The sequence below is a fragment of the Phoca vitulina genome, unplaced genomic scaffold (assembly GCF_004348235.1).
Source record: "Phoca vitulina isolate PV1807 unplaced genomic scaffold, GSC_HSeal_1.0 scaffold20, whole genome shotgun sequence".
Lineage (NCBI taxonomy): Eukaryota > Metazoa > Chordata > Mammalia > Carnivora > Phocidae > Phoca > Phoca vitulina.
In genome coordinates, this window is record NW_022589723.1 from 12,442,998 (window position 1) to 12,469,453 (window position 26,456).

The window sequence follows — 26,456 nt, forward strand, 5'->3', positions numbered from 1 at the left end:
AAAACCATACCACTCTGATTTGAATGAAAATACCAAAGCTTTTTCATTCTTGGGGTTTTATGCTTATGGAAGTTCTTGAACCTGAACTTTGAAAAATAAAGCAACTCCATCTCCTTAAACAGGACAGCCAATAACTTTCAAAACTTTTTATGTCAGGACAAAGGAAATCTGCAGAAAAAACAAAAGAGGTGGGAGCTTTTTCTGCATCATTATGATTAATGCTGAACATATAGCAATGGTTAGCCTGGTGTAATGCAAAACGCAATGAAGTTAGAGTACAGTGATCTGGATCCAAGCCGAACACTGTCTCAAACAAGATATGGGACTTTGAGAAAGTTTCTGGAACACCTTTGTGTCTTGGATTCCTCGCGTGTAAAACTGTGTTGAGAGGGTAACATGAGACTAGGCATGCACAAATAATTTGTAAAAGAGCTGTTATTTCTAACCAGAGTGTGCTAGCTGTCAGTATCAGCATTAATTACCATTCAGAGGGCAGCTTCTGGATTTTCTATTTGGAAGCCTCGCTCAAAGCAAAAGCAGCAGTGAGTTTAAGAACAGAACTCATACATTCTGAAGTTCTTCTCTTTCGTGAAAGCAGTAACCTTGGAAACCAGGCTGGCACCACCCCCTTCAGTCATAAAGCTTAGTTTCTCTTCATTTTTCTCTGTAATGTTTCGAGCACCGCTATTTTATGGTCTTTTTTGTTTATTCTCCACATCGTTAGCATGAACAAGAAAATCTCCCTTTACTGAATCAAGTACAAAACCTTCGTAGTCGCCCTTTCTGCCGGAAGCTCACCTACTGTTTTCCCTACAAAGCGGTCGCAGCCGCAGAGGTCCTCAAAGACAAAAACTCTCACGAGGACCAGGGTAGGGCTGGCACTCCCTAAACCCTGGGTCAAGGAAACCGAGAGTGTAAAAACCGAAGGAACTGGAACTCAGGTAGAAGAGCTAACACAAAGCGCCAAAGTTAACACAACACTCTGCCCAATAGCTGTAACACTCGCGAGATAAAAATGCAAAGGACGAGAGAAACTCAATTTCTCGCGAGAAGAGGGGGCATCGGCGGAAACTAGGCAATGGCCCCCTAAGCGACCCGGACTCAGCCAACGGGCGGGGCCAGAGTTAAATCCGCCCCCTTCCGGCACCTTTCCCCGCCCCCCAACCCTGAGGTGTTGGGGCCCGGGTGCGGGCAGCTGGGTTCTCCTGGTTCCACCCGGCTGTGCAGGGTCGTTTTCAAAGCCTTGGGAACGCGCTCTGGCCAGATTTGAGGAGGGGGGGCGGGGAGGGGCCTGCGGCTTGCGGCCCCGCCCCCTTCTCCGGCTCGCCGGCAGGCAGATTGGCCCGCCTTCTCCTTCGGCCGGCCCTGGGGCCGCGTCCCCCAGGCAACTCAGCTTCTGAGGCCTGAGCTTCTGCCCGCAGGTGTCGGCGACGAGGCCCCAGGGCACAGCCCAGTTCGACCCCATGGTGGGTTTTGGAGCTAACCGGCGGGCCGGCCGCCTGCCCTCCTTCGTGTTGGTGGTGCTGCTGGTGGTGATCGCGGTCCTCGCCTTCAACTACTGGAGTATCTCCTCTCGCCACGTCCTGCTTCAGGAGGAGGTGGCGGAGCTGCAGGGCCAGGTCCAGCGCACCGAGGTGGCCCGCGGGCGCCTGGAGAAGCGCAATTCGGACCTCCTGCTGTTGGTGGACTCGCACAAGAAACAGATCGACCAGAAGGAGGCCGACTACGGTCGGCTCAGCAGCCGGCTGCAGGCCAAGGAGGGCTTGGGGAAGAGATGCGAGGATGACAAGGTAAGGACGAGCCCTCTCCTCTCAACCCCCATAGTTTCTTTCAACCCCGGCGTCGCGGGGTTGGCCCGCCGCGTCTGCTCTGTGTCTTCCAGGATTGCAGCCCTGGAGGCTCCCCTTAACCGCCAACAACCCTGTTTAGACTTTTCCCGGTTTATTACTGCCACGTTCTCCAGTCTCCACCAGAGGAAACTGGCCTTAAGTTCTGGTTCTCTAGAGTGGCCTCTGTGTGGATGCCGCCTTTTCTCCAAGCTCAGCTGCTGAGCTGGCAGTAGTAGTCATCTGGCCTATGTGGCAGCCTTAGGTTTACAGATACACAAATCTGGAGACTGCCAGATTTGGTCTTGGTATTGTTGCCTTATTCGTATTCCGTGCATACTGATCAATATTAATTTCTTTAATTAAGGAATGGGGCCCCCTCTTAACTCTTGTGTTTATATATTTTTTAAGTAGTATGACTTTTCTTAAACTCTGTAGGTTGATATGTTAAGTAGTTGAAGAATCAGATGTTACTACCTTTTTTGTGATCAAAGTGTTACGGTAAATGGGCTCTGGAGCCATATATGAGCCACACTTGTGACCTGGACATAGTTAATACAAAATTATGTACTCAATTTGAATTGTTAATGACATTAGCCAAAAAGATAGAATCTCTAATTATGTTCTAAGCAACAGAATCTCATGTCAGTGTCCTTGTTCTTGAGAGAAATAAAAATGAAAATTCTCCTGCTTAAGTAGTTCTTAGGATTGGTGTTTTATGTAAATGGAAAGCCATACAAAGTTTAAATTTAAAAAGTTTGAAGCTGGACTGTAACTAGACCTGCTACTGAATAGTCTTTTTTTCTCACTCACCAGCATATTGGAGTTACATTATTAATTTATGACTTATGCAATTTCTGTTGGTATAGCAGAGTTGTGAAAATTTCTGGGTGGGCTAAGTAGATGCCTTTTTTCTGGACCCTTTATGGTAATCTTCACATTTTTTGTGTGTTCCTATTGTAATTGTAAGTTTTTATTTTGTATATCAAAATCATGTGTACTAAGTCATTATAAATTAAAATCTCCATGAGCTCCAGCTTCCTTATTGTCATCTTCCTCCACCTGACTTATTTCATGCAGATTGGGGCCCTCAGGTAATAACTGCTCTATAACCCTCTCCTTTTGCACATAACATAGACATCCTCTGAGAGGAGCAACACATCAGGAAATTTATACATATGCTATACACTGAACTCTAAAGACTGAAAAATTCTCTTGGGTGAAGTAGGCAGAAATCTGTGAAATTTTGGAGTATTAAAATAAGGTCTTCAGACTTGGCTAGGCATTGCTATTCAAATTCTCTCCAATCTAAGAGGAAAGATAACTTTTTTCTAGTCATTTATACTCTGGGTTCCATTTCTTCCATCTACTGGTCTGTAATTATGTTTTAGTATGTTTTCACTTTTACCTTCAACCAGGTACAGATGTCCCCCATTCTAAATTTTTTTTTCATTCCTCTATATACTGCCTTTTCCTAACCAACCAATTTCTTTTTTTTAAAGTCATTTTCACTTACGGATGTCTTTTTTTTAATTATTTTTTAAGATTTTATACATTTATTTGACAGAGAGAGAGAGCACAAGCGGGGGAGCAGCAGACAGAGAGGGAGAAGCAGGCTCCCCGCAGCAGGGAGCCAGCCCTACGTGGGGCTCCATCCCAGGACCCTGGGATCACAACCTAGCGGAAGGCAGACGCTTAATGGACTGAGCCACCCAGGCGCCCCACCAATTTCTTTTTTTCACTTTCACTGCTAAACTACAATTATTGGTGGTCTAGAAATGCTTCATGTACTTCTTTTATCATTTCCATCCTAGTCTTTTTTTATTATGCTTGCCATCCTTCTTTCCTCCCCTTTCTGAAGCTATTCTCTTAAAGTTCCCAAGTGACAGTGTTCCTACTCCAATCCAAAAATTTTTTTTATTATCAATCTATTTAATCTCTCAGTAGTTTGGTTCTGTTGTCTCTTTTTAGAAACCATATCCTTTCTTGCTTCTATAATATTGAACTCTCCAGATTTGCTTCCTACCTTCTTCACTATATTCTTTATTGGATTTGTTTGTTTGCCTCCAGCCCCCTAATAATGGACTCTATTCTTCTTGCTTCCCTTTTAGAGTAGTATTTCTCAAAATGGTGTTAAACAATACTTTCCTAGGAATTGTTTATAAGTGGTCAGGATTAAAAAGGAAAACCTTCTTTTTTGGAAGTAAATGTTAAACATTATAAGTAGAATGTGCTCTTCTTGGAGTTCATGATGCCTGCTAGCATATAAAGGCTCTATTGGTAAATAAGCCTTTTTAATTTTGTTTAACCTAGTCTCTCAGTTAATTTGATCACAGATTACTATTTTCATGGCCTACTTGTTATCATGGTACAGAAGAATCCAGCAAAGCACACTAGTTTGGGAAATGTTGCTGTAGGTATCTTAACTACTTTTGTTTGGATAATTTATGCAACTGGCTCACAGATCTAAATCTCTCACTTGTATGTCAGTTTCATATTGTGTTAGCTATAGCATCTTTGTTGGAGTGCTTGTGCATGTTTGTTCTTGGGGTTAAGGAGGGGGCTTTGAGCTCCTAATAGAAAGGGTAGTTTTGGTCCACATGAACTATAGATGAAAGTTCTCTTTTAGAGGTGTTTCCTTTATTGCTGCTATTCTCTTGATATCTGGGGAAGTGTATGGTAGCTTAAAAAACATTTCAAGCTTTGAGGACTGCAGATACAGCTTAGAATTCTAACTCAGTTTCTAGCTATATGATGTTGGGCAAGTTATTTAACTACTTTGGGTTCATTTCCTCATCTGTACCTACCTAGGGGATCATAGTACCTACCTAGGTATTGTACAGATCTGAGATCACATATATGGAAGTATCAAACTAGACACATTACAAATCAGATTGTAGAATAAACAAAGCCTAAAGCTTTATTATTTTCTATAACTGATCTAAAAATCCCTCTGGGTGGTGATAGTGTTGGAGGAAGGAGAAGTAAATTAGACAATGAAAAGTGTCTCATTCATTTTAAAACAGACTTGTTCATTTAATGTAGTCTCTTGAGTGGAGGCCCTGCCTTTTAGGGTTTTTACCTATAGACACTGGTGGTGGCCTGCTCAGTGTCCATTCATACCCCCTTCACTTTTGCAAACCAGCCCTATTTTGTCTGATATGTATTTTTCCCTTTGTGACTCAGGGCTAAGTCTTGATTGGTCTAAATTGAGTATGATAATTTCATTTTTCTTCCTAGTGATTAATTTAGGAGGGGGCTTATGATGTGGCTGGTGAGTTGTGAGGGGAAGTTTTCCTTGCTCCTTAAAAGAATGGCACTTGGATCTCTATAGTATTCTTACCCCAAATCTAAAAATCCCCAGTCTAATCTTGAGAAAGACAAATTCGTACTGAATGACATTCTGCAAAACACCTGACAAGTGCTCTTCAAGAGTCTCACTTGGGCGCCTGGGTGGCTCAGTCGGTTGAGCGCCTGCCTTCAGGTCAGGTCATGATCCTGGGGTCCTGCTCAGCGGGGAGCCTGCTTCTCCCTCTGCCCCCACCCCATTTGTGCTCTCTCTCTCTCAAATAAATAAATAAATAAATAAAACCTTTAAAAAAAAATCCCCAAAAAACAAAAAAACAAGAGTCTCACTTGAAGAGATGGTCTCTTCTTCTGTCAGATGTTGTTCCTTCTGCATGTGATACCTGAAATGGAGACGACAAAAGTGCCAGGAGAGTCACCTAAAGAATGGCTGAGGCACTGAAGATTATAGAGTAGAATATTGTAATATAATATTGGCATTTGTTAGGTGAGATAAACATTTTTCCTTATTGTTTAAGTCAGTCAAATTAAGATTTCCTTAACTCCATCCTAAGATGTCCTGTTAACATTCTCATTGTCATGGTAGTCTGAGGTGTAGGTTAAATTTTGTATGTTCCCAAGGCATTGTGGGCAGTGACCTCAGATCTGCATGTGATTTTGGGGGTCTTCAAGAGTCTTTATCTTAAGTATCAACAGTGGTGTTTGGATGCCTGACTAGGTACTTCTTTTACGGTCTTTTGGAGACCATGATCCTATGGCGGCATCACGCCCTGTATACCCGCCTCCTTCCCATAGATGTTTCACACCAAAAATGCCTTCACCCTGCTGAGCTGCTTTAGTTAGGAGGTGTGTGTAGGGGGTGTTGGCAAGGCAGTCCTTGCTCAGGCTGCTTTTTCTTTTCTTTTTTTAAATAAACTTTTAGGGTCGCCTGGGTGGTTCAGTCGGTTGAGCAGCCTACTCTTGGTTTCGGCTGGGGTCATGATCTCTGGGCCTCTCAGGGTCAAGGGATGGAGTCCATTCTCAGGCTCCATGCTCAGTGGGGACTCCGCTTCCCCTCTCCCTTTGCCCCTCTCCCTGCTCGCCATGCTGTCTCTGTCTCTCTCTCTGGAATAAATAAATAAATATTTAAAAAATTAAATAAACTTTTATTTTACAACAATTTTAGATATATGGAGTTACTGCAAAGATAGTACAGTTTCCATATACCCCACACCTAGTTTCTCCTATTACTAACATCTTACATTAGTATGATACATTTGTCATAATTAATGAACCCCTGTTGATACATTATTATTAACTAAAGTCCATTATTAACTAAAGTCCATACTTTATTCCTCATTTTTTTCCCTAATGTCCTTTTTCTGTTCCAGGATCCCATCCAGAGTACCACATTACATTTAGCCTTATGTCTCCGTAGGGTCCTTTTGGTTGTGACAGTTTTTCAGGCTTTGTTTTTGATGACCTTGACAGTTTTGAGGATAACTGGTCAGATATCCCTCAATTGGGATTTGTCTGATGATCTTCTCTGGATTAGATTGGGATTATGGTTTTTATGGTTTTTGGGAAGAAGACCACAGAGGTAAAGTGTCATTCTTATCACATCATATTAGTGGTACATCTCTCAAAATGACTTATCACTGTTGATGTTAACCTTGATCACCTGGCTTGAGGTAGTGTTTGTCCTGTTTCTCTACCATAAAGTTTCTCTTTTTTTCCTTTTTTTTTTTTCACGCTGTACTCTTTGGAAGGAAGTTACTATATGCAGCCCACACTTAATGAATGGGAGTTATACTCTTATCTCCTTAAGGTCAGAGTATCTCTATAAATTATTTTAAATTCTTCTGCATGGACCTTTGTCTCTTTTCCTTCATTAATTTATTAGTCATTTATATTAGTATGGACTCATAGATACTTATTTTATACTTCAGGTTATAATCCAATGTCACTTTATTTTTTTGCTCAAATTGTTCCAACTTTGACCATTGGGAGCTCTTTGAGTTGCCTCCTGCATCCCTTTGACGTAATACCCATCGCTGTGACATGCCCCTTCCTTACTCTCTGGCATTACAAGATGCTCCAGGCTTATCTTGTATATTTCCTGCCCCAGTCCTAGAATCAGCAATTTCTCCAAGAAGACCTGGTTCCTTTTATTGGAAAATGGTATTAGAGACTAAGATCTAGGTGCTAGGTGTGCTACTGTCAGGCTAGCTTTGGGAGTCTAGGAATCCCAACTCCGAAGGAATCAGAAAAGTGATATTGGACTTCTTCCAATTTATTATACTGTCCTGCCATTTTCAATCTGTTACCTCTGTTACCTGGGCTGTTAGAACACAGAAATAACTTAAGGGAGCTTAAGCTGTTCCGGGGAAGTAAGAAGCAAGCCCTACTTCTGTGGGATTTCCCCCATATTTATCTTATTTTTTGCCATCCTCCTAAAGGAGTTCCCCCAGAGGGTTATATTAGTTTGCTAGGACTCCCATACAAAATACTACAGACTGGATGGCTGAAAACAACAGAAATTTATGTTCTCACAGTTCTGGAGTCTGGAAATCCAAGGTTGAAGTGCATCAGATTGGTTTCTTTTTTTTAAAGATTTTATTTATTTTTTTGACAGAGAGAGAGACAGCGAGAGAGGGAACACAAGCAGGGTGAGTGGGAGAGGGAGAAGCAGGCTTCCCACGGAGCAGGGAGCCCGATGCGGGGCTCGATCCCAGGACCCCGGGATCATGACCTGAGCCGAAGGCAGACGCTTAACGACTGAGCCACCCAGATTGGTTTCTTCTGGAGCCTCTCTCCTTGGCTTGCAGATGGCTGCCCTCTTGCTACTTTGTTATCACCTAGTTGTCCTCCCTCCCTACCCCCCTGTCTGCTTTGCACACAAATCCTTAGCATCTCTTCCTCTTATAAGGACACCAGTCATAATGGATTAGCACCCCACCTTAATGGCCTCATTTTAACTTAGTCACCTCTTTAAAAACCTTATTTCCAAATAGGTTACATTCCGAGGTACTGGGGTTTGAGACTTCAATATATGGATTTTTGGGGGAACACAGTTCAGCTCATAAGAAGGATGAATCTATGATACATAACAATGCCTGCCTTTCCTCTTTCTGTCAGAAAGGACTTTCCTTCTGTTTCCTGTGTGTAGAGCATTTCTTTTATCTGACCTTGAATTCTTCCTATGTGTATCTTATATTAAAGCTGTGTGGTCCACATGAGCCAAGTCAAGTTCTTGATAATTAAAAGGAGCTGTTAGAATGTAGAAATAGTCCTCCCCCAAATTGTTGTGTTACTATAAATGCAAAAAAAAAAAAAAAAAGTCAGTTTTGAAGTTTGGAGCTGAACAATAAATAATCTCTTTTGCCTTTAACAACCACAGTCTTCCCTGAGGCAGTATGTAACATCAGTTAAATAAGGAAAAGATTATGTGCCAGAAAGGAGGATGGGAAGCATATTACCTTTTTGTCCCCGCAAAAAATACACTCTGTGTGTGTGTGTGTGTGTGTGTGTGTGTGTGTGTATAAAACCTTGGCACATAGTGGATATTTATTACTGTGGACTCAAATCCTGGTGCTGCCATTTAGTATGTGTGTAACCTTGGGCAAATGACTTAACTTCTCTGTGCCTCACTTTCCTCATCTGTAAAATGAGGACAATAATAGTTACCTCTCATTCTTGTAAAGTTTAAATGAATAAATTTATTAACATGCTCAGAATAATGCCCACCATATATTAAGAAAGAAAGAAAGACTCAGTAAGTGTTATATTAGCTATTATTCCACGGCTACATCCTGCCTTCTTTCCAGGATGTAGAGAGTTCCTACCTAGATCCGGTCCCACCTCCAGTCTACCTGCCTCACCCTTTGCCCCTGGTTGGTTGACTTTTTTTCTTCCCCCATTTCCTGGTCCATTTTTAGTTAGGCTTAGTTGACTCCTCCCATACTTTTCTTAGCTGACTCTCGAGCCTGCCGGTTCCTCTGTGATTTGAGGATCAACCTTCTACAGTTCTTCTAATATGCTGCACATGATAATTCCTGCCTTTGCTCTGCCTCTTCAGTCATAATCTGGTCAAGTTTATTCATAAACCATACAAAATTCATACCTCTTCTCCAAACTATATCGCTTTCATATTTTTTTGGCCATGCAACCATTATTAAGACTGAGGTTAGAAATTTTGGTGTCATCTTTGATTCCTAGCATCTGATATTCAGTGATTCAACATACAGAGGAGTTCCTTGATCAAATTGAGTTAAAAAACATCATTCTGGTTGCAGAATAGAGAATTGATTGGAAAGGAAACAGCAGTAGCTTTCTAACTAGCCTCCTTGCCCAGGTCTCTATTTCTTTCAGTCAGTTCCTCCCCGTTAAGCAAATTGATCTTCCTCAAACCTTACTTTCAGAGTGGCTGTGTCACTGTCACTAACCTTTAAGGTCTTCCATGGAGTGGCTTCAACTACCTTTAGCTCCCACTATCTCCTGACTCAAACTGTGATCCAGAGATGTTGTTTTGTTTACTTTTGTCTCCCCACCTGCCTCTCTGTGTCATGTTAATTCCTGTTTTTGTACTTTTGTTCCTGTTGTTTGACTCTTAGTCTCTTACCTCTTTTCTGTGCATATATTCTATCAATCTTTTACCCAGCTTTTTTTTTTTAATAGATTTTATTTATTTATTTGACAGAGGGAGAGAGAGAACACAAGCAGGGGGAGAGGGAGAAGCAGGCTCCCCGCTGAGCAGGAAGCCCTATGTGGGGCTTGATCCCAGGACCCTGGGATCATGACCTGAACCGAAGGCAAACATTTAACAGACTGAACCACCCAGGCGCCCCTTTTACCCAGTTTTTTTTTTTTTTTAAAGATTTTATTTATTTATTTGAGAGAGAGAATGAGAGACAGAGAGCATGAGAGGGAGGAGGGTCAGAGGGAGAAGCAGACTCCCTGCCGAGCAGGGAGCCCGATGCGGGACTCGATCCCGGGACTCCAGGATCATGACCTGAGCCGAAGGCAGTCGCTTAACCAACTGAGCCACCCAGGCGCCCCTTACCCAGTTTTTTATCTATGTCTGGGACTTCTGCCCCAGAGCGTGCTTTTCCTTCCTTATATTTTATTTACACTTACTATTTGAACCACACTAATTTATTTTGTTTTTCATTTTTCACTAGTAGCTTCTTATATGTTAACGTTGTCTTCTCAACAAAAAATTAAGGAAGGACCATATTTGAAATTTTTTCCTATGGGTTCTTGATAGTCCTTAGTGCTGATACAAAGTATTATGGGTTATTGGATTAGTGTGGACCCTGATCCACTGTCTTGTATCCTTATGAGAGGACCTTTGGACATGGTTACACAAGGAAGGAAGGAAAGAAGAGCATGACACAATGGAGGCCTTGACTGGAGTGATGCATCTACAAGCTAGAGAATGACAAGGATTGCTAGCAACCACTAGAAGCTAAGAAAGAGGCAAGGAAGGATCTTTTCCCTAGAGCCTTCAGAGAGAGAGCATGGCCCTCTTAATTTTGGACTTCTAGCTTCCAGAATTGTGAGAGAGTAAATTTCATTTGTTTTAAGTTTAAGTGCTACTGAGTTTGTGGCACTTTGTTACAACAGCCCTAGGAAAAAACTAATACAAGATTCAATAGAAACTCCAGCAGACTTTTTTGTTATTATTGAAACTGACAAGCTGATTCTAAAATGCATCTGAAGGGGCCGTGGGTGGCTCAGATGGTTAAGCGTCTGCCTTCGGCTTGGGTCATGATCCCAGGGTCCTGGGATCAAGCCCTGCATCGGGCTCCCTGCTTGGCAGGAAGCCTGCTTCTCCCTCTCCCTCTGCTTGCCACTCCCCCTGCTTGTACACTCTCTCTGTCAAAAATAAATAAAAACTTAAAAAAAAAAAAAGTAAAATGCATCTGAAAATGCAAATAACCTAGAATAGCCAAAGCAATTTACAAAAAAAAAAATAAATAAATAAATAAACGGACAAAGTTGGAAAGGGGAAAAGAAAGAAAAAAAGTCTTTTCAACAAAAGATACTGAAACAATTAGATTTTTAAAAAATTTTTTTAGGTTTCTTTTTAAAGATTTTATTTATTTATTTGACAGAGAGAGACACAGCCAGAGAGGGAACACAAGCAGTGGGAGTGGGAGAGGGAGAAGCAGGCTTCCCACTGAGCAGGGAGCCTGATGCTGGACTCAATCCCAGGACCCCGGGATAACGACCTGAGCCAAAGGCAGATGCTTAACCACTGAGGTACCCAAGCACCCACAATTAGATATTTTTATGGGGAAAAAAGGAACAATAACTGCCACCTTACAGCATATACAAAATTAATTTGGGGCACCTGGGTGGTTTAGTCGGTTAAGCGTCTGCCTTCCACTCAAGTCATGATCCCAGGGTCCTGGGATTGAGCCCCACATTGGGCTCCCTGCTCAGTGAGGGGGGTCTGCTTCTCCCTCTTCCTCTCCCTCTGCTGCTCCCCCTGCTTGTGCTCTCTCACTCTCTTTCTGTTAAATAAGTACATCAAATCTTAAAAAAAACAAAAACACAAAAAAACAAAATTAACTTGAAATGAATCACAAACCTAAATGTAAAACGTGAAACTGAAATCTTCTGGAAGATAACACAAGAGAAGATATTTGCAACTAAGATAGGAATGGATTTTTGAGGACACAAAAAGAATGAACCATAAAGAAAAATATTGATAAATTGGACTTTCAAAGTTAAAAACTCAAAAAACACTACTTTTTAAAAGAAAAAGCAAGGGGCACCTGGGTGGCTCAGATGGTTAAGCATCTGCCTTCAGCTCAGGTCATGATCCCAGGGTCCTGGGATCGAGCCCCACATCCGGCTCCTGGCTGGGCGGGGAGTCTGCTTCTCCCTCTTCCTCTGCCTCCCCCTGTTCATGCACTCTCCTCTATCCCTGTATCTCTGTGTCTCAAATGAATAAATAAAAAAAAAAATTTAAAAAAAAAAAAAAGATAAAGCAAGACACAGATTGGAAGAAACATTCACAGTACATTTAACTGACAGAAAATTGTATCAGAATATATAAAAGCTTCCTGAAACTCAATAAGAAGAAGATAACCCATGGGGAAAATGGGTAAAGAGGATTAGGAGGTACAGGCTTCCAGTTATGGAATGAATAAGTCACAGGGATAAAAGTACAGCATAGGGAATATAGTCAATAGTAGTGCAATAGCATTGTTTGGTGACAGATGGTAGGTATACCTGTGATGAGCATAGCATAATATATAGAGTTGTCCCATCATTATGTTGTACACCTGAAACTAATGTAACATTGTGTGTCAACTATATTTCAATGAAAATAAATAAGACAATCTAATTTTTCAAAATGAGCAAAAGATTTGAAAAGACATTTCATCAAAGAAGACTGATGAATGGCAAATAAGTACATGAAAAGATGCTCAGTATCATTAGTCATTAAGAAAATGCAAATTAGCGGCACCTGGGTGGCTCAGTCATTGGGCGTCTGCCTTCGGCTCAGGTCATGATCCCAGGGTCCTGGGATTGAGCCCTGCGTTGGGCTCCCTGCTCCACGGGGAGCTTGCTTCTCCCTCTCCCTCTGCCTGCTGCTCTGCCTACCTGTACTTTCTATCTCTCTGTCAAATAAATAAAATCTTAAAAAAAAAAAAAAGAAAATGCAAATTAACACCACAGTGGGGCACTACTACAGACCCATTAAAATGACTATCGTTAAAAAGACTTACAGTACTAAGTGTTAGTGTGGATGTAGAGCAACTACAGTTCTCATGCAGTGCTGGTGGGAGTGTAAAATGGTATAACCATTTTGGAAGACTGCTTAGCAGTTTCTTATAAAGTTAAATATATACCTACTGTATGACCCAGCCATTCCACTCCTAGGTTTTTACCCAAGAGAAATAAATACATAAACCACAACAAAAAATTTATATACAAACATCCATAGTAGCTGTATTCACAAAAGCCCCAAACTGGAAAAACCCAAATGTCTATCAGCAGGCAAATGGATAAACAAAATGTGATAAATCTGTAGAGTAGAATATTACACAACAGTAGAATGAATTACTCATATACCCAACAACATAGATGAATCCCAAAACCATTGTGCTGAGTGAAAGAAGCCCAACATAAAACAGTACATAGTTAGGATTCCATTTATATAGCTTTCTAGAAAAGGAAACTAATCTATAGTAATAGAAAACAGAACCGTTGTCACCTGAGGCCAGAGGTAGAGGAAGGGATGACAAAGGCACGAAAGGAAACTTTGAGGGGTGGTAAAAATGTTCCCTATCTTGATTGTAGTGGTGGTTACACAGATGTATAAAGCTATCAAAAGTCATCAAATTGTATGCTTTAAATAGATGCCGTCTGTTTTATGTAAATTATATGTCAATGAAGTTATTTAAAAATAAAAAATTAAGCATGTCATAAAAGGAGATGAAGAAGCCAGTCAATGCCCTTAACCATAGCTTACAAGTCTTTTAACAATCCACCTCCAGCCTTGCAGTCCAGCATCAAATATTATTATTGAGAAAAAATTTTGCCCTTAAGGTGAATTTAAATTAGATATACAGGATTGAAATTATAAGGTGCAAATATATCATTTTATATTAAATAAAAAAAGGCTTCCTGTAGATAAGGTTTGAATTCATCCTTAGGGGAAGGACCTGGTTTGCCAGAGAAAAAGAGTCAGACATGGAAGGTAACAGGCAACATTATTCAAAGGAGGAGCTACCTGGCCAGGAAGAAATAGGGCAAGAAAGTTAGATAAAGTTACTTAGGAATCAGAAAGGGAACCCTGTACCTCTGAAACAAATAATACAATATATGTTTAAAAAAAAAAAAAAAGAAGATAGCAGGAGGGGAAGAATGAAGGGGGGGAAATCGGAGCGGGAGACGAACCATGAGAGATGATGGACTCTGAAAAACAAACTGAGGGTTCTAGAGGGGAGGGGGGTGGGGGGATGGGTTAGCCTGGTGATGGGTATTAAAGAGGGCACATTCTGCATGGAGCACTGGGTGTTATACGCAAACAATGAATCATGGAACACTACATCAAAAACTAATGATGTAATGTATGGTGATTAACATAACATAATAATAAAAAAAAAGGAAAAAAAAAAAGAAAGAAAGAGAACCTTGAAGCAATGGGGGAGACTGAAATTACTGCATACCTAGCCTGTGCCTAGAGGGAACCTTGGACTTTCAGTCAAAGGAAATGTTAATTTTCTTCCAAGGAAGAAGCTAAAATGGACAAACAGGTCTTAAGCCACAAAAAATTAGTTCTTCTTGCTTAATGAAGTCACAGTTTACAAAGTTCTCCTTATCACTCAGAGGACAGATACCACATACCACACTATTAAAGATTGTTTCTCTTTCTCTATCAAGCAGGTAGAAGGAAGCTCCTTGAATGTCCTTTTACCTTTTCTCTGCATAACTAAATTGTAGCCATCAGTTTTCTTTTTTTTTTTAATATTTTATTTATTTATTTGAGAGAGAGAGCATGCACAAGTTGGGGGAAGGGGCAGAAGGAGAGGGAGAAAGCAGACTCCCCACTGAGCAGGGAGCCTGGGATCATGACCTGAGGCAAGGCAGATGCTTTACTGACTGAGCCATCCAGGCACCCCACGTAGCCATAATTTTTCAAGGATCAATTTGTTTTATGATCTCCATGGAACCTCCTGGGATCACTCCTTAATAGGGGAGCAAAACAAAGTAGAGAAATATGAAAATAAAGGGAGACAAAAAAGAAAAGTGGGGACAGGTTTCAAAGATCTTTTTAGTATAGAGTGAGTGCTCAATATATTTTTGTCAGTTTAAGTAATATATTCAGGTTTAAAGAGAACAATACAAAACTATACCAATGTACCCAGGAAAGAAAGGAACTAACATTGTTGAATATCAAACTCTGCTGGACAGGTGTTTACATATTTTATTTCATTAATCTTCTCATTTTATGAATGAAGAAACAGGCTTAAGAGGTAAGGCAGAATTCTAAACTCAGGTCTTTGATTGCAACAACCCTTGTTCTTTCTAGTAAACTATGTTGCCACACAGTATTTTATATATATGTTTAAAAATATATAAAATTAGGGGCGCCTGGGTGGCTCAGTTCGTTAAGCAACTGACTCTTGGTTTCAGCTCAGGTCATGATCTCATGGATCGTGAGATTGAATCCCGCATTGGGCTCTGTGATCAGTGGGGAGTCTGCTTGAAGATTCTCTCCCTCTGTCCCTGCCCTCTCTCTTTCGTGCACGTGCCCACCCCCCACAAATGAATAAATAGATAGATAAATCTTTTTTTTTTTAAATATATAAAATTATATATATAAAATAAAATATATGATATTATATAAGAGCAGTTATCTCACCAACAAATTAAATAACTTTATTCACTATGTGTATTAGTTGCCTAGGGCTGTAACAAAGCACCACAAACTGAATGGCCTAAAACAACAGAAACTTGGGGTACCTGGGTGCCTCCAACTCTTTGTTTGGGCGCAGGTAGTGATCTCATGGGTCATGGGATTAAGCCCCACGTGGGACTCTATGCTCAGCAGGGAGTCTGCTTGAAGATTCTCTCCCTCTGCCCTTACCCCACTCGCTCTCTGTCTCTCTCTTTTTCTCTCTCTAAAATAAATGAATAAATCTTAAAAAAAATAAAACAACAGAAACTTGAAAAAAAAGTTCCAAAACTTGTTATCTTACAGTTTTGGAGAATGGAAGTCCAAAATTAAGGTGTTGTCAGCATCATATTCCCAATGGAGCCTCTAGGGGTAAGATTCTTCTAGCTTCTGAAAACATCAGGTGTTCCTTGGCTTATGGCAGCAGAACTCTGGTCTCTGTCTCTATCTTCTGTGGCTGTCTTCACAATATGTCTGTGTGTCTTTGTCTCTTCACATGGTGTTTTCTTCCTTAATTCTGTTTTCTCTTCTTACAAAGATACTGGTCATATTGGATTAAACTCTACCCGAATCCAGTATGACTCCATTTTAACTTGAGTACATCTGCAATGATTCTGTTTCCAAGTAAGGATCATTCACAGGTACTGGGGAGTTAGGACTTCAACTTATCTTTCTGGGGACACATTCAACCCATAGTAAATCTAGAAATCAATTTGGAGTGAATGGAATCTTAGCAATATTGAATATTTCAATCCATGTATGTGGTGTTTCTCTATTTTCTCTATTTTTTAGCCTTCTTTAAATTCTTGCAGCAACATTTTATAATTTTCAGTATTTAGCACTCCCACATATTTTACTATATTTATTTCTAAGTATTTTGTGTACTTGATGCTATCAAAAATGGAATTATATCTCTTATTCAGTTTTCTACTTGTTCTTTGCATAGAAATGTTATTAATTTTTGTGTATTGATTATTTCCCTGCACTAGAGCTCATTAGTTCTAGTATTAATGGAATCTAAGGAATTCTAAGGAACCTACAAAAAAAAGCCACAATACTCATTAATAGGAGCTTTTTTTGGTAGGCTGCTTAGAATTCTTTATGTGTATGATCATGTCATCTGCAAATAAAGACAGCCTTTTCCCCCTTTCCTTTTTTTAGAAAGGGGGAAGGGGAGGGACAGAGGGAGAGGGATTGAATCTTTTTTTTTTTAAGATTTTATTTATTTATTTGAGAGAGAGAGAGGCAGATAGTGATGGAGATAGCGAGAGAGAACACAAGCAGGGAGGAGAGCGAGAAACAGGCTCCCGCTGAGCAGGGAGCCCAACACGGGGCTTGATCCCAGGACCCTGGGATCATGACCTGAGCCGAAGGCAGCCACCCAACCGACTGAGCCACCCAGGCGCCCCAAGAGAGAGATTCTTTTTTTTTATTATTATTATGTTATGTTAATCACCATACATTACATCATTAGTTGTTTTTTTTTTTTTTAAAGATTTTGTTTATTTATTTGACAGAGAGAGACATAGTGAGAGAGAAAACACAAGCAGGGGGAGTAGGAGAGGGAGAAGCAGGCTTCCCCGCGGAGCAGGGAGCCCGATGCAGGGCTCGATCCCAGGACCCTGGGATCACGACCTGAGCCAAAGGCAGACGCGCAATGACTGAACCACCCAGGCGCCCACATCATTAGTTTTTGATATAGTGTTCCATGATTCATTATTTGCCTATAACACCCAGTGCTCCATGCAGAATGTGCCCTCTTTAATACCCATCACCAGGCTAACCCATCCTCCCCCCCCCCACTCTAGAACCCTCAGTTTGTTTTTCAGAGTCCATCATCTCTCATGGTTCATCTCCCCCTCCGATTTCCCCCCCTTCATTCTTCCCCTTCTGCTATCTTTTTTTTTTTTTTAACATATAATGTATTATTTGTTTCAGAGGTACAGATCAGTGATTCAACAGTCTTGCACAATTCACAGCACTCACCATAGCACATACCCTCCCCAGTGTCTATCATCCAGCTGCCCCATCCCTCCCACTCCCCACCACTCCAGCAACGCTCAGTTTGTTTCCTGAGATTAATAATTCCTCATATCAGTGAGGTCATATGATACATGTCTTTCTCTGATTGACTTATTTCGCTCAGCATAACACCGAGAGAGAGATTCTTAAGCAGGCTCCACATTTGGAGCCTGATGCAGGGCTTGATCTCACAACCCTGAGATCATGACCTGAGCTGAAATCAAGAGATGGATGCTTAACCAACTGAGCCACCCAGGCGCCCCTCCCCCATTTCCAGTTGCATGATTTTTATTTTATTTTTCCTTGCCTTATTGCAATGGCTAAGACCTCCAATACAGTGTTAGATAGAATTGGTGAGATTGGATATCCTTGGAGAAAATGCATTTGACAAAATTTAATATCCATTTATGATAAAAAGTCTAAGCAAAATAGGAAGGAAGGAAACTTCCTCAAATTCATAAGGGATATCTATCAAAGCCCCACAGCTAACATTATATTTAATGGCGAAAGACTAAATGCTTTCTCTTAAGACCAGAAACATTGAGGGTTTTGAGTAGAGGAATTACTTGATCAGATTAAGCTTAAAACATTTATTCTGGCTGCAGACTAGAGAATTGATTGGAGGGAAGAAAAAAATAGATGTAAGGAAAATAATTATAAGGTTTTTATTTAAAATTTTTTTAGTAGTACAGGTAAGAGATAATGGAGTCTTCAACTAAGCATAGTGCAATTCTTAACCTGGTCAATACTAGCCTCAGGGAGCATTTTTGTTAGTACTAATGACAGGGGAGCATTAATGGCATTTAAACATGAAGTTAGGAATGGTAGATGTTCTGTATTGCAGGAGAGAATCCCAACAATGAGGAACTGTCCTGCTTCAAATGCCAGTAACAACTTAATGGAGAAGTACTGGGTCATTAAGGCATAGACATAGAAATAGAATTGAGATTTTATAATATATTTGATGTGTGGTGGGGATTCAAAGATGAATCCCTTGATATTGGTTTGTGCAGCCCAGCTGATGGTGGTGCTATGACCTGAGGTAGGAACCTTAGATTAGAAGTTAGTTTGAGAAAAGTACAAATTTAGGTAAGTTGAGTTTGAGGAATCTATGAAATATCAAGTAGGTATTGGAAATACACTTCTGGAACTCAGCAGAAAGGATGGGTTAGGGACAGATTTAAATCTGTTATGGTTGTTGAAGTCATAGGAATGGTAGGTTGTAGAGGGACGTGCATATGTAGTATAGAGCTTTGCATCAGATAAGGGTTTAGTAGAGGAGGAGTAGGTTTAAATGATTGAGAAAGAGTAGACAGACAGAAAGGAAGAAAAAGCCTCAGATTCTGTGCTGCCATGGAGGCCAAGGGAAAAGAGTTTTGAGAAGGAGTTGTCAGTGTTAATCGCCATATTTATTTATTTATTTATAATTGTCTCTCCATATCTAGATTGTAAGCCAGGCATGGTTGTATGTTCTATTCATCTTTGTATTTGCACAGTTCCTGGCATAACATTACTTAATAAATGTTTAAGATTCTTGAGGGCAGGTCCATTTCTCTTCATCTGCTTCATTTAGAGTATCTGGCTTATTCCCAGTTAATAAATAATTGTTGAATGAATGACCATATCTGTCTGCATGTTTATACTGCATGTCTTTTTTTTTCATCTTTTTTTCCTGTGTCTTCCAACTTTATATTGTGAATTTCTTGACGAAAAATCTAGTCTAAAGCATGTAAACATGTACATATTTGGTATTATACCCTATGTGTTTAATACTTAAATAAGGAAATATTTGATGATTGATTGAGTAGTTTGCACTGGCTCTTAACTAAAGTGTGCATAAATATGTGCTAGGGCTACCATAGATATCCATGTAACTGATTACACTACTTTTCTGGAAGGCATTATCAAAATATTCTGATGTAAAACTAACTTGTTATTAATTCATTTTCTTTCTAGATAGAATGTATCTTTTCTTTGAAATGCATGCTAGTACATTTAGATTAGTATTTTGTTCATGTAAAAACCCAAAAATATTTTTCTGGTTCAATTTAGCATCTAAACGAAGAGAAGAAAACCTTGAGATTAATTTAGTGCGAGTATAATGAAAAAAAAATTGTTCCAAATTGCGTATCTTCAGGGATTTGTTTTGTAAACTGGAAGCTAACTTGAAATAAATTCACTAAGAATAAAGTGAAATAAGTCCTTTTGCTGACATAGTGCTTTCTGATTTTTTCAAAGCATGTTATATGCATAAATCATTTATTTGGGAAAGTTGAGGATCTACCATGTGCTAGGTGCTAGGCATGGAAAGATGGTGAGATTCAATACTTGTCCTTAAGGAACTCAATGTAATGGAAGAAATACACATTGAGAAATAATCCATAATGCATGATGAAATGCTACAGAACTATTTACAAAGGGATTTGAGAGTACAAAGGAATAATTGATTAACTGCTTCAGGAATTCAAGAAAGAAAGGATTCACTGAAGATGAATCCTAATGGATGAAGAGTAATTCACCAAACTTAGAAAAGGGTAAGGCCAAATAAACATAAATGAAGCTGGGAAAGATTGAAAGTCTGTTGTACGGGTCAGGCAGTTTAATAGGAGAGTGGCATGTAAGGTGGTGAGAAGGAAGGGAATTTGTGGCTGGAGATAAAGCTATTTAGGGTCAGACTCTTTATTATCATTATTTTTTTGCTGTGGTGGTAAAATATACTTAACATAAAATTTATTATTTTAGGGGTGCTTGGGTGGCCCAGTTGGTTAAGTGTCCAACTCTTTTTTTTTTTCTTTTTTAAGATTTTATTTTATTTATTTGACAGAGAGAGAGCACAAGCAGGGGGAGTGGCAGGTAGAGGGAGAGGGAGAAGCAATCCCAGGACCCTGGGATCATGACCTGAGCTGAAGGCAGACGCTTAACCATTGGATCACCCAGGCCCCCCCGAAAACTAAAGCTTCTAAATGTTATTTGCCTCTGGTCTCTAGTACCTGATGTTGGGTCTAAAACCTTAGGTCTTCTGATTCCTAATGCCGTAGTTTTTTTTAATGTACCATGGTTACTTTCTCAGCTGGAGAATTATAATAAACAGTGGGAAACAAGAGATTAGTTTTGGGACTGGTAATGTTTAACATTTTTAATGAATGACTTAGAAAAAGTTCACAGTGTACAGGTGGCACTCTTGAAGGGGGTCATTAACAGCAAGATCATTAACTGTGAGTTGGGAAAAAAGTTGAAGCTTCAGTGGAAGCATTTAGGAGAAAATAATCCAAAATGTACTTATTTATAGAGTAAATAGCTCCGAGCCAACAAAAAAGGAATTAGGAATAAAGTAATATGCTAGGAAATTCTTTGAAATTCCCAGTTTTTTAGCCAAAAAGGCTAAATTTGAGGGATCACATGCTAGGTACTGGGAACAGCAAAGAAGATATTCTACTAGCTAACATTTATTAAATACTTATTATGTGCCAGGCAGTGTTGTAAACACTATTTGTTTATCTCAGTCCTGTGAGGCAGATAATATTCTCATTTTATAGATGAGGAAACAGAAGCACGGAGAAGTTAATAAGCAGTACGGCCAAGGTAATAATAAGTTATAAATTCAGAATTCAGACCCAGACAGCTTGACCTTAGAGCCGTTCTTTTTTTTTTTTTTAAAGATTTTATTTATTTATTTGACAGAGAGAGACACAGCGAGAGAGGGAACAAAGTGGGGGCAACGGGAGAGGGAGAAGCAGGCTCCCCGCAGAGCAGGGAGCCTGATGTGGGGCTTGATCCCAGGACCCTGGGATCATGACCTGAGCCGAAGGCAGACGCTTAACGACTGAGCCACCCAGGCGCCCCAAGAGCCGTTCTTTTAAGCACTATGTTATTGGGTTCTACATAATCACAGTCTTTCCTTATGTGCAACACTTTGTTGAGTATTGATTACATGAGGGAGGTTTAATAAAGATACAAAGAACAACTGAAATCAAGGAATGAGAGGGCAGTTACTAGAGAACCATCTAAAAAGACCTGAAAGCATATGACAACAAATATCAATGTAAACTTTCCATACCAAATTCTGCAAGGTGGTTTTGTGCTTATACACATTCTACTTATTAATGACCCATTCTGATAGCTGCTCACCTAATGCCGTGTGGTATCTTTTACCTTAACTTGAAGAAAGGAGGAAACTATTTTAAAGCTTAGTGGGAAAAGTTTCTTAACAAGTTTTACTTCTTTAAATGGTACATCTCCCCCCAAACAAAAAACATTTACTCCTCAAATGTTGTTAATGGTGCCTGGAATGCCTTCAAGTAGAGATTTGAATTAACAGTGTAGTGTCCATATTTTCCAAATTGAAAATCAGGACATCATGTCTGAAAAATAATTTTTTAAAAAAACTATGGTGAAAAACTTCATAACATAAAATTGACCATCTTAACCATTGTTAAGTGTACAGTAATGTTAGCATTATGCTTTTTTTTTTTTAAGATTTTATTTATTTGACAGAAAGAGAGATAGCAAGAGCAGGAACATAAGCAAGGGGAGTGGGAGAGGGAGAAGCAGGGAGCCTGATACGGAGCTTGATCCCAGGACCCTGGGATCATGACCTGAGCCAAGGGAGGACGCTTAACGACTGAGCCACCCAGGCGCCCCACCAATATGCATATTGTTGTGCAACAGATCTCTAGAACCTTTCATCTTCAAAATTGAAACTCTGTACCCATTGAACAAAGCTCTCCTTTTTCCTTTCCCCAGCCCCTGGCTGAAAGAGAATTTTCTTGATTTGAGAAAAAAATTTAATATAAAAACTAACATAGTGGCATGAAATTAAATGTTTAATTGCACGTATAAGGAATCCCCTTCATTAATAGAAGAAAATTATATTAAATTGGAACCTTTAGAAAATCTGGACATATTACTCAAGGTGCTGAGGACTAAAGTGAGCTTTCTAGTACAATGACTTCTGGGGAATTAGTATCAGAAAACTAAGGGCTGACTCTACTACCATCAGTTCTTTATTTGAAAGTAATGAGTATGATCAGTTGAGATAACTTTCACAGAAAGTGAGGCTGAAACCCAGTTTTGGCTTTCTGCTAGGTAGAAGGATTATTGTTGGAAGTAAGTCTGGTAGCTTATTCTGAAAACAACTTAAATACATTCCCTTAAATTCACTCTAATCAGGCTTTTGCCTTCACCATACCAACTGTGATTCAGTATTTGAGTCTTGGCTAAAATTCAGTTGTCAGTTCCTAGTCATCATCTTACTTCACCTATGAGCAGCATTTGATATAGTTCATTACTTCCTCTTCTTCCTTGAAACATGTTCTTCATTTTTGCTTACAGGAAATATTGCTTTCTTTCCACCTAACTAGTCATTCCTTCTCATTCTGTTTTTCTGGTTCCTCCTCAAATAGAATACTCCAAGGCTTAGTCCTTGAACCTCTTCTTTATCTACACACAGTCCCTTAGAGAGCTCACCCTGCCACGTCTTTAAATACCATCTATACACTGATGATTTCCAAATTTATATCTTTAACCCAGACTGTTCTCTTAAATTCCAGCCTTGATATTTAACTCTCTACTCATCATCTCCTCTTGGATGGCAAATACGGTTTTGGAACTTAATCAGTCCAAAGCCAAACCCCTGATCTTTCCCCTACCCCAAAACTTCTATTCACAGTCTTTCCTAGCTCAGTTAATGGCAACTCCTTCCTGTCAGTTTCTCAGGCCAGAAGCTCTGGAATGCTTGACACTTTCTTTCTCAGCCACACATCCAATTTATCAGCAGATCTTGTTGGCTTAGCTCCCCAATAAACCCAGGATCCAGACAGTTCTCTCTACCTCCTTTACTGCCATTCTGGTCTAAATTATCACCATCTCTTGCCTAAATTATTGGTGATAGCTTAACTAGATTCCTTTCTTCTGTCCTTGCTCCTACTTTAATCTGTTTTCAACACAGCACTGTTAAAATGCCAATTAGGTTATATTCCTTATTTGCCTAAGATGCTCCAGTGGCTTCCATCTCAATTGCAGAAAAAGTCCAAGTCTTTCCAGTGGTCCAGAGGCCCTAGACCATCTGCTTCCCTCACAGTTCTCTAACCTCATCTCTTACTACCCTTCTTGTTGCTCACTTCATTCACACCACACTGGCCATTTTGATCAGTTCCTTGAAGTATCAGTCATTCTCCTGTGATGGTGCTTTTACACTGGCTGTACCCTCTGCCCAGGACCCCCTTTCCCCAGATAGCTTCATGGTAACTCTCATTCTTAAAAGTTTTTGTTTAAATGACACCTTTTTGTTTAGGCCTTCCCCTCTTTTCCATATCTAATGTATTTTCTCCACAGCACTTACCAGTTTCTATGCTATCGTATGACTTCTTTTGTTTATTGTAATAAATATTACATATTAAATATTGTAATCTTCTAACAAGAGCAGGGATTTTTATCTGTTGTGATTTGCTCTATCCACAGTGCTTAGAACAATGACTTGCGTGAAATAGCTACTCAATAAATATATGCTGAAATGAATTAACATAGGAAGAAATTAAATGCACACTTAAGACCTAAAAGGGGATTTGACAACAGTGGTGGGTAGTCTTGGTAAGAGGTGGCTTGGAAGGGAACTGGAAGTGGAAGGTGTGACTAGGGCCTAATAGCATAAAACATTGGGAACGTTTTGGAAGGATGGGGAATAGTCAGTATAATGAAATTCTTAGCGATAGAAATTAACATCCTGATATTGTAGAATCAACTTAAGTCTTGGTTTTTATTTTATAGTGGTAAAAAGGAAAGGAAAGGGCTGATGAGCCATGGACATAGGAAGAAGTAGTTTAAATTAGAGATGGTTAAAACTAGCTTGACTATGTCAAGGAGACCATTTCTGATAACTGGATAAAGTGGTGCCCACCTTATGGAAGGCATTAAATGCTTGGTAGAAGAGTTTTAGATTCCACACTATGGGTAATAGTATTCTATTATTGGATTTTGACTAGAAGAAAGATTTTTATGGAAAACAAGTTTTTGCCAAGATGTTTGTCACTACCATTTGGAAATAGATAAAAGTGGGGGAAAGACTAGTGATAGATTAGATTTCTTCATTTATTTATTCAGTCATAATGTTGAGTGACTGCATTGTGCCAGGGGTAAGGGGTGACCAAATGAGTAAGATCTCTGCTCTTACAGAGCTTCTCTTCTAGTGCAGCTAGATGAAAATAGTCCTTGTAGATCAAGGTGGGTGCCATGAACATAGGAAGAGTTAAGGGTCAGATCTGAGAGAAATTGCAAAAGAAGAATTGGCTGGACTTGGTGAAAGCTTGTGTGGAGTGTGAATGCATGCAGTTCTAGGACTCATGGGCTGGTTAATAAGATGAAGAGAGGGAAGAGGCAGGAGAACCAAAAGATTGAAGGTAGTGGGGAAGCTGAGAAGGGCTGCTAATTTGTGGAGAAACTATTTTGATTTTTTACATTTCAAGTTTTAAGGATTAGTGAGATGTGTAAGTGGAAAATGCTTTATGAACTGGAAATGGCAGATGGGGAGGAGACTCTTACTCTCATAATTTCAAAGTCTGCCTTTCTTTCCCTACCGACCTCTTCTCTCCTCTCCTTTCTCTTTCATAGTCCTCCGTCTGTACTGTCTTATGTGGCTTAAAATTTATCCCTGACTCGAGACACCTGGCTGGCTCTACTGGTAGAGCATGCAGTTCAGTCTCAGGGGTATGAGTTCTAGCCCCACAGTGGGGGTGGAGCCTACTTAAATCCGCTGGTTATGCATCTGACTCTTGGTTTCGGCTCAGGTTGTGATCTCGTGGGTTGTGGGATTGAGCCCTGCTTGGGGCTCCTCCATCAGCAGGGAGTCTGCTTGAAAGATTCTCTCCCTCTGCCCCTCCTCCCCACTGGTGCACACTTTCTCTCACTCTCTCAAAATAAATAAATAAATCTTAAAAAAAATTATCACTCACTCAACATGCTCTTTGTGGGTTGATGGAAAGCACTGCTGTACATCTTCCCCATTCTAGGAACTAGGCAGACTGAGCAGCCCCCATCTGAAACATCGGTTGCTATGGTAGAATGAGAGAGTGGTGAATTGTGCTCCTTATAATTTCTAATATCTGGAAGTGATTCATGTCATTTTGCTCATATTTCATTGCCCCTCCCTCAACCCAGCTTCAAAGAAATCAGGACAGATGATCTAGTGCCTAGGATGAGAACTAGAAATATTTGCCAACAACTAATGATAACTAAAGGCCTTGATTATTAATTCATTCTAACATAAACCTGACCTAGGATTTCACATTCTGGAAACTTAAAGTTTGTGAACTTCAGGGGCACCTGGCTGGCTCAGTAAGTAAAGCATGCAACTCTTGATCTCGGGGTTGTGAGTTTGAGCCCCATGTCGCATATAGAGTTTACTTAAAAAAAAATTAAAGTTTGTGAACTTCAGACTTGTATATTCTTGGGAGAATATATCAAAAAGAAATTAGGGGGTGCCTGGGTGGCTCAGTCGTTAAGCATCTGCCTTCGGCTCAGGTCATGATCCCAGGGTCCTGGGATCGAGCCCCACATCGGGCTCCCTGCTCCGCGGGAAGCCTGCTTCTCCCTCTCCCATTCCCCCTGCTTGTGTTCCCTCTCTCGCTGTGTCTCTCTCTGTCAAATAAATAAATAAAATCTTTAAAAAAAAATAAAAATAAAAATAAAAATAAAAATAAAAAAGACATTAGGGCGCGCCTGGGTGGCTCAGTCGTTAAGCATCTGCCTTTGGCTCAGGTCATGATCCCAGGGTCCTGGGATCCAGTCCTGCATTGGGCTCCCTGCTCAGCGGGGAAGCCTGCTTCTCCCTCTCCCACTCCCCCTGCTTGTGTTCCCTCTTTTGCTGTGTCTCTGTCTGTCAGATAAATAAAATCTTTAAAAAAAAAAAAAAA

General features: G+C 40.1%; 1 protein-coding gene across 2 annotated transcripts in view; it reads left to right on the top strand.

Annotated features, from left to right (window-relative positions):
• Nucleotides 1-1,146: 1,146 nt before the first annotated feature.
• Nucleotides 1,147-26,456, top strand: part of GOLM2 (golgi membrane protein 2) — a 113,319-nt gene continuing 88,009 nt past the window's right edge. For both annotated transcript variants that reach the window (XM_032417004.1, XM_032417005.1), the window contains exon 1: nucleotides 1,147-1,790. In XM_032417004.1, the coding sequence (XP_032272895.1) occupies nucleotides 1,464-1,790 (327 nt within the window). In that variant the 5' untranslated portion in view covers nucleotides 1,147-1,463. The remainder of the gene's footprint in view (nucleotides 1,791-26,456) is intronic.